Source organism: Pan paniscus, chromosome 9, assembly GCF_029289425.2.
Source record: "Pan paniscus chromosome 9, NHGRI_mPanPan1-v2.0_pri, whole genome shotgun sequence".
NCBI lineage: Eukaryota > Metazoa > Chordata > Mammalia > Primates > Hominidae > Pan > Pan paniscus.
Genome location: NC_073258.2, coordinates 62,745,595 through 62,754,153, shown reverse-complemented (window position 1 = coordinate 62,754,153; position 8,559 = coordinate 62,745,595). Strand labels below are relative to the sequence as shown.

At 58.6% G+C, this 8,559-nt stretch overlaps 1 protein-coding gene across 8 annotated transcripts in view; it reads left to right on the top strand.

Moving 5' to 3' along the window:
- The first annotated feature begins 5,027 nt into the window (after positions 1 to 5,027).
- The window catches only part of SYT7 (synaptotagmin 7), a 65,745-nt gene continuing 62,213 nt past the window's right edge, over positions 5,028 to 8,559 (top strand). For 3 of the 8 annotated variants that reach the window (XM_008953867.4, XM_008953865.4, XM_008953866.4), the window contains exon 1: positions 5,242 to 5,410. In XM_008953867.4, coding sequence (XP_008952115.1) covers positions 5,380 to 5,410 — 31 coding nt within the window. In that variant the 5' untranslated portion in view covers positions 5,242 to 5,379. Of the gene's footprint in view, positions 5,411 to 8,559 lie in introns of all 8 variants that reach the window. The other 5 variants (XM_003828453.5, XM_008953870.5, XM_008953864.5 and 2 more) reach the window with 4 other exon arrangements.

Sequence of the window (8,559 nt, the reverse complement as noted above, 5' to 3'; positions counted from 1 at the left end):
CCATGGAGAAGAGAGAGACTGAGAGCCAGAATCTGGATGAAGAGGTTACAGGGTGAAGGGGTGTGGGAGGACAGATAGGGTGAGGGTGGGGTGGGAATATGGTTTCTGGCCCTGTAACATGGCCTGAGAGACCCTTGGGGGCCTATAGCTATGGAAAGTCAGCTTGCAGCAGGGTCTTTGGTGCCTGGGGTTACCCCTATGGAACCAGGAAAGACAGCCAGCCCTTGCCATCTCCCCAGGGTATTCTCACATCTTTGTGTGGAGCAATTCTTAGCCTTATTTTACAGATGAGAAAACTGAGGCCCAGAGATGTCAAGTAACCAGCCAAAGCCAAACAGTTAGAGAAACAGGCAGAGGTAGGACCCGAGTTCGAGTCTCAGATTCTTCCCTTGATGCTGGGGTCCAAACCCTGTCTTTTAGCACCAGGGCCCCAAAGCAGAACCCGGCAGAAGTGTGACAAGCATAGACTCTGGGTGGGCCTCTGAGATCTGGTAGTTACTGGGTCTGGCGAGAGGAGGCAATAGATCAGCAAGTATTGATGGTGATGAGGTGGGTATAGAGATGGCTGCAGCTGCCTCCTAGTAGTTTGCTCTCATGTCCTTTCTGGGGTGGAGATATCTGTTAACTTTATACTTTTATCTTCTCCAGACTCTTGTCCTCTGCAGAGGAGGAAGGGGAAGTCTAGGGGGTAGGAGCAGGTACAGGATGACAGAACAAGTCCTCACTCCTGGCCGGTCACCACCAGTGGGCTTTGCTGTTGCCCTGCACAGCCAACTTCCAGCTGGTCTAAGCCTGTCCCTCCTGAATCAGGCAAATGCTCAGCCTGAGTCTCTTGCCACATGGATGATGGCAAGGAGAGAGGTGTGTTTGTTCTGTCACGTGAGCTGCACAAACAGCTTCCTCAGCATTTTTATTAATAATTCAGCCCATAGCCAAGGGGGTGGGGGTAGGGGGAAAGGACTGTGGGGAGACAGCAACAATGAAGACCATGCCAGGTAGAGGCCAGAGGGGAACTCAGGAGCCCTGCCTCCTAGCCGTGGCCTAGCAACAGAGCCAGGCAGCCTCAGGGGCCCTGTTTGGGAGAGTGCAGGCCCAGCATCTGCTCCTGAGGGACAGAATGTCCCTCCCTGAAGCCGACCCAGGACTCCTGGCCCTGAGAATGGTGCCAGATCGGAAACAGGCCTGAAGGGTCTGCAGCACACAGCAGGGCAGTCCTTGGGGAATCAGGTGCTGCCCGCATTTCCTGCCACGTCATGGAACCCAGGACAGGGGACCAGCAACGAAACAGAATGAGGGGGCCTCTTTGGGCCCCCCTCCTGTAGCGGCTGGAAGGGGAGAAGCTGAACGCCCAGAGGCTCAGGCCCTCCCCAATGAGAGACAAGACCCAAGGGCAGGGCAGGGGTGATTCACAGCCTCTGATCTTTTTCCTCAGAGGACCTGCTCACTCCTGCAGGCTCCATTTACTGCCTCTACCCAGTTCTCCGTGAGTACTCAGAAGAGAATTGGGATTGGATTCTGGCGCTCAGGCTGGCAGGGTCAAGGAGCCCAGCAGCTCCTAGAAGCTCACAGTTGGCTCGGCTCTCATCGATATTCCAGCAGGAGAGATTAGCCTTCTAATGCAGCAGAATGGTTCATGGTTAGACATCTGGAAGAACTTTCCTGACAGGCAACACATGGGAATGGGGAGTATGTGTCGTCTCTGTTAAGGGTAAACAAATAGCAACAACAATAATAATAAAGGCATTCAAAGAGTATAAGGAATAAATTATATGTTCCAAGTATCTTTTTTTTCCTTTTTTCTTTTTTTTGAGACGGAGTCTCATTCTGTCACCCAGGCTGGAGTGCAGTGGCACAATCTCAGCTCACTGCAACCTCCACCTCCCGGGTTCAAGCGATTCTCCTGCCTCAGCCTCCTGAGTAGCTGGGATTACAGGCGCATGCCACCACGCCCGGCTAATTTTTGTATTTTTTTTTTTAGTAGAGATGGAGTTTCACCATGTTGGTCAGGCTAGTCTCGAACTCCTGGCCTTGTGAACTGCCCGCCTCGGCCTCCCAAAGTGCTGGGATTACAGGCGTGAGCCACCGCGCCCAGTCCCCCAAGTATCATTTTAAGTGATTTGATTTTTTCACCATGCTTAAACTTAACAATAGTCAAAGGAAATAGGTGTTATTATTCCCATTGTAGAGACGAGGAAACTGAGGCCCAGAGGTGTCTGCCCAGGGTAAACACAGCAATGATGGCAGCGCCACATAAATCTGTATTCTTTCCTCTTTCCTATGACTCTGTGTCCCCTAAACAAAGTGACTGAGGCCCAGAGAAGGGGTGTCTTCAAAGCTTTTTCTGTGTCAATGCTGCAGGCAGGAATTTAAAAACTACCCAAGATTCCCAATGCCCCAGAGCCGCAGTTTGCACAACTATATCTCATGGCGTTTCTCTTGTGTGTCTGAGGAGCTGTCCGGCTCTGACATCCTGGAACAAGGACCGCCTAATGCCCGTGAGGAGAGGATGAGACTGGGCTTCGTATTCTTGTAAGAAACAGGCTATAAGCCCTCAGATGGGAGCAAGCACTGGGTCTCCTCATGAATCCCACAGTGGTTAGCAAAGGGCTGGGAGTCTCAACCAGAGTGATTCTTACTCCAGGTTCTCTCACCAGCTCCCCAGGGTGCTGGCTCCGGGGCCTTTAGCTCCCTGGGTCAGTTCCTTCTCCTCTAGAGGCCTTGCCTTCATCACCTGACACTTGCAAGGGGCAGCCTGGGGCATCTCTCAGATGTCCTCTCTGTCAACTCTGAAAAACTTTAGATGCTTAGTAAAGACCTGTTGAGTGGTGGTGATGAGGAATTCTGCTCTCCCTCTCTGGACTTTCAGATTGATGGGTGGAGGGATCTGGAGTGGGGAGATTCCTCAGCAGGGAACCTGTCTGTGTGCCCGTCTGTTGTGGGAGGGTGAGGGGTGCCCTATTTGCTCTTTTTTTTTTGAGACCGGGCTCACTCTGTTGCCCGGGTTGGAGGGCAGTGGTGCAATCATGGCTCACTGCAGCCTCAAACTACTGGGTTTAAGCCATCCTCCTGTCGCAGCCTCCCGAGTAGCTGGGACCCCAGGGGCGCAACACTACACTGGGCTAATTTTTTTTTCTTTGTAGATATGGGGTCTCACCATGTTGCTCAGGCTGGTCTCAACTCCTGGGCTCAAGTGATCTTCCCGCCCCGGCATCCCAAAGTGCTGGGCTTACAGGTGTGAGCTACCATACCCAGCCCCTGTTTACTCTTTACTAGGGCAATGAGAGAGGCAGCTGGAGTGGGTGGGGGAATGAGCCAAGGTTGCAGACCTTGCAGTCCCAGCCTGTTGGCTTAGCTTTCTGGGGTTTGCCAGGTCCCAAAGCAGAGTGTAGATAACTCCTGGGTTCTTGGCTGTACTTGGGTGAGTGGGGGGAAGACAGCTGTGAGGTGTATGGAATAGGATGGCCCTTCCCCAGAGGGTGAGGGCTGAGATTTCTGGCCACTGAGGAATTGTGGCCTTAACCTACGATGCCCTTTTTCCTTCCATTTTTATGTAGAACATTCATTCCCAGGAAATCTGCTCTCCACTGGAACAGTCTTCATGGAGGTTTGCTGGGGGAACTTCCTTATCTTTTTCTCAACCGGAAAAGCTGTAGGTGGAGGTGAATGTGTATGTGTGTATGTGTGTGTGTAGTGGTTGTTGGGGATAGCCTCCATGTGATTTCAAGGGGATGGGGTCTGTTTGTGTGTGTGTCGGGGAGACTTGAGATAGAGGGTTGTTCCTGGCTGCCTTCCACACTGTGGGCAGGTGGAGGTGTGGCTGGGCGTGAGTAGTGCAGTATAAAGCCAGCAAAAGTGGATTTCTCAGGGTGGAAATAATAATCCTTGACTCTGGGAAGCCTGGCTCACCTGCAAACTGCATTCTCAGCACAGGGGAGGGCAGGAAGCTGCCACAGACCCAGGGATTTTGCCCTCTTACCTGACCCATCAGTGAAGGGTAGGGGCAGCACCTGTATTGTGGGGAGCGTCAGTGTATGTGTCTCTTTGTGTGGGCAGCATGTCTGTGTGGGTGTGTGTGTGGGGGGCATCATGTCTGTGTGTGTGTGTGTGTGTGTATGTAGGTGATTACGTGTGTAGGTGTGTGCAGGGAGGTCTCTGTGCCTACCATACCACTAATGGTTCATTTCTGGGTTTTTCATATCCTTAGGAGACAGGTCTCTTCTCCTCCCTGCCCCAGAATCAAATCATCCCAATTCTGTAGAGAAATGAGTGTTCACCTGATTTAGACTGTGCTGAGCCGGCAGAGAGGCAGAGAGGACCAAGAGAGGTCCAGGGTTGGAAGGAGAAGGAGGGATTTCCTTCCTACCCTCCGAAGTGCTAGGGTCAAGGAATAGAGGGGAGGATCAGAGGAGGAGCTGCTGCTATAGAGGGATAGCCAGAGGCTGAAAAGTCTATTTTCTTCTTTCGTGGGGCTGGGTTAGGTGAGGAGGGTCACTAGGCCAAACCTCCCACCGAGGGCAGGGATCTTAGCCCTTTCGGCTCCACCTGTGTGCGAGCTTGCAGAAAGACCGGACTGGCGGACTCAGGCTCAGCGCTGCCAAAAATTCCACTCCTGGTTTTTGCACACACCAGTCCGTCTGCCCCGGACTGCCGCGGTGTTGAGTCCGGAGCTGACGCCCTCGAGCCGCCAGCAAGCGGAAAACCCGGAGTGGATCTCCACGCCTTTTGGATCGGAGCCAAAGGGCACCTCGGAGGAGGTGGCCGGCTCTGCGGCCCTGCCCGGTGCCAGGCCGCGGCCATCGGGGGAGCACGGGCTGGCGGTGGGTCGCGCAGCGGAGCCGGATCCCCTGGCCGGACGAGCCCGGCCGTGGGGCTCGGCGGCCCTCCCCGCGGGGACTGCGAGGCGGGCGGGGCGCGGGGCGGCGGCCGTGCCCTCGGGGCGGCTTCGGGCGGCGGCGGGCGCGGGTGCAGTGCGGCGCGCGGCCGGCAGCGGGCGCAGGCGGTGGCTGTGGCCGCGGCGTTCGGCGGCTGGCGGGCGGCGCCGGCGGTGCCCCGGGCGCGCTCACACACGCGCTCACACACACACATACACACGGCCTCGTACACACTCACACACGCTCCGGCGCGCACACGCGGCGCGCAGGCCGGAGGGAGGAGGCTCGGCGCTGTTCGGCGGCGGCGGCAGCGTGCTCCGCGGGCGGGCGGGAGGGCTGGCGGGCGGCCCCCGCTCCCCGGCTCCGCGGCTAGGTGCAGCCCGCTCGGCCCCCGCCCTCGGACCCGCCCCCGGGGGTCGCCCGGCCCCATGCCCAGCGGCGGCGGCGGAGCAGCGCGCGGCCGCGGGCGGCTCTGAGGAGCCCGGAGGGAACCGGCGACGAGGGGACCATGTACCGGGACCCGGAGGCGGCCAGCCCAGGTAAGCGCGGCCCCGGCGGGCTGGGGCGCCCCGCACCGGCGGGCAGGACAGCGGCAGCGCCGGACGCCGTCTCGGAGCCCCAGCCTGGGGCTGTTGTCCGCCCGGAGCCGCACGGGCTCCCCCAGGGGTCATCCCAGCCCCGGGGGCGCGGGATCGAGCGGCAGCGGCTCGGACCCCGGTCCCCCGCAGTCTGGACACTGCCAGGCTGGATGTCTGGGACCGGCTTCGCAGTGTCCCCACAAGGACCTCTCCCCCACCCCTCAACAGCCCAAGGACAACGTGTGTGGCGGAGCGAGGAGCCGCTGCCCCTGTGGGAGCAGGGCAGTGCCCTCAGAGGCACCCGAGGCTCCCCAGCACCGGTGCCCCGGGGGTGCCAGCGCTGGCGGACCCCAGGGCGAGGATCCCGGCAGCTCTTGGCCAAGGTTGCGGGCACAGGGGAGCGGAGTGGCATCGCAGTGCCAACTGTGAATTGAGAGGGTGCCAGGGGGCAAGTGGGAATCTGGTGCGGCAGCTGGGCAGGGAGGCTCTGGGGGGTGGGGAACTGCAGGGGCGTTGATGGGTGAGACGGGGGTGCCTGAAGGGAAAGAGAGCAGGGGCTCATGAGAATGGGGGTGCCAAGAGAATGTTCTCCTAGGTTTGGGGAGGGGGAAGCAAACAACCCCAAACTCTCTCCCGTCCTGGGGTGGGGGAGGGCCGAACTCCTTTGCCTTCTGCTTCGCCCGCCAGGGGAGTGGCCTGGGAGCCCACTGTCTGCTTGGTATCCTCTAAGCCAAAGCCGAAGAATCTTCCCGTCTTCCTCGGAAATTGCTCTGCCATTTCCTCCTTGGCTCCTGATGCCTCCTCGCCCAATGCCCACCTGTAGGCAGGTCCCCTGCAGCTCCTGCCCAGGCTCCATCCCCGCTCCCACCTGGGGTGCTCCACCCAGTCCCAGCACCCCCAGTCTGCCAGTTCTAGCATCAGGGTCTGTTTCTGGGCTTCTCTCTGATGCTAAAAGCACGACTCCCCAGCCCAGGATGTGCTCCCAAACGAAGAGCCTCCAGGCTCCCTCCTGCCAGCCTCCTGGGGGCGGCGGTGCTGTAGGGAAGGAAGGGCTCTAAGACCCTGCACAGAAGGAGCCTGCAGCCCTGAGGCTCCTGAAGGCAGTCCAGTGGGTGCTGGCTTTGCCCACTGTTGCCCCAGCCCCACATTTGCTCTTTCCCCTCTAGGGGCAGCCTCAGCCTGTCCCTGCCTCCTGAGGAATCGGCTCCCACCCCCCATCGATTCTTTTCAGCCCAGTCGATATTGAGGACGACCCACTGGGCGCCAGGCACTGCCCTCACTCAGCACTTGGATATGAGGGTGAGAGATTCAGTCTCCTTCTCTGGAACCTTGCGCCCTTCTCTGAATGTCCTCTAGGTGAGGGCTGAAGGGGCATTGCCTGTGGAGAGCCCTCCCCTCATCTGTCTGGACCTAGGTCACCTACCCTGGCATCTTCATCGAAGAGGCCGCCGGCTTCCAGCCCATGGCCCGTGGCAGGAGTATTCTCTTGCTCTGCTCACCTTCTTAGAAGCCAGTAGCTTAGTTCAGAAGCCAGCTCTGGGGTATGAGGATGGAAGGTAGGGAAGAAGTAAGGACACTGTCCATCCCCTCGCCCACCAGGCTGGCGGCCTCCCCTCTGGCCTGTTAGGCCACTGGCCTGGGGCTGTGCCCTCTCCCCTCTCCCTCCCTCCTCTTCCCTCCCATGCCTGGGCATCATGACATCACCACTCCTCCAAGCACCTCTGCCCTCACCACGGAGGCCAGCTTGACGTGCTTGGCATCTTCTAGGCAAAGGGTCTGGAGTCCAGTACCATCCCTGGTGTGCTGGCAGCCCTCAACTCTTCCCTCACCCCCTCCTTGAATGGGCCTCTCTGGCTGCAGTTGGGACCTGTCTTGCCCACCCCAGTTGCAGCTGCAGGACCCACCAGTGCCTGTGGTAGGGCAGCTGTGACTGGGAAAGGGGCTGGCCTGAGGCTGACTCCTCTCCGGTGTGGGCATTGGGCTGGGTGGGGTCAGACATAGGCTGGAGAGGGCACAGTCTGCCTTTGAGCCTAGTCATCTGGGGTCCTTGAGGAGTCAAAGATCTCATTCTGGCCTCTGCCCTCTGGCATCCCTGCCCACCTTTGTAGGCTCTATAGTTCCAGGTCAGATTTCCCTTCCCCCCAGCTCCCCCAAGGCTCCCCAGACTCAGCTCCCCAAGCCAGGGCTCTGTGTCCCCCATTTCTGCCTCCCCATCTCCCCTTGGCTGGTACTGGTTGGGACTGAGATATGCAAATTGATTTATGTGTAACTCAGGCCACCCCACCCCTCCCCTCTGGTCTCCCAGGGGCCAGTGCCTTTTATATCCTGATCCTCTCATCCCACTCTCAGGAACACCTGCGGCCCAATCCTTAAAAAAAAAAAAATCTGTCCTCTCCTGCTCCCCTTTGCCTCATGCTGGTTCCAGAAGATCCCTGTGGTACTCCCTCCCTCATCCCACTTACTATGCAGGTCCCTAAGGGCTCAGCTACTGCGAGGACCTTACCTGACAGGTGTGGTTCTCTCCCTACTTGGGCCCCAGGCCCCCAGGCCCTTGGTTCCCTGATCTATTGTGAATGAAGAAAGGGACTGTGGGAAATAATCGGAGTCCAATGAAGAACCCAGACCAGCCCCCTCCCATGCACACCCAGGCTCCAGCTCCACACTCTGTCCAGCCTCCCTAGGCCATACCTGCAGCCTCCCTTCTGCCCCCTCCCAGACTTCACGGCCTCTCCCTGCCCTCAGCCTTCACCCTCTGGTTCATCCTAAAGTCCCTGTTTCTCTCAGACTGCTTGTCCCCAGGCCAGGCAGGCCCCAGCAGGCCTACAGGGGTCAGCGTTGCAGTGGGCAGGCAGGACAGCGGCAGGAAAAGAGAGAGGGAGGGAGAGGTGACCTTGCAGTGAGCTGGTAAGCAAGGCCAGAGAGGGAACCACTGGGACAGAGGTTAGGTCCTGAAGGCTGCCTGCCCTGCCCCCAGCCCTCTGTGAGCTTGTCCCTGGGAGTAGTAGTGCTTGAAGCCTTCTTTTGTCCCACCTGTTAGTGGGCTCTGTTCCCTACAGACACTCCACCAGGCAGGTCGTGACTTGGGAGCATGCAGGGCAGGGGGCCTTGGC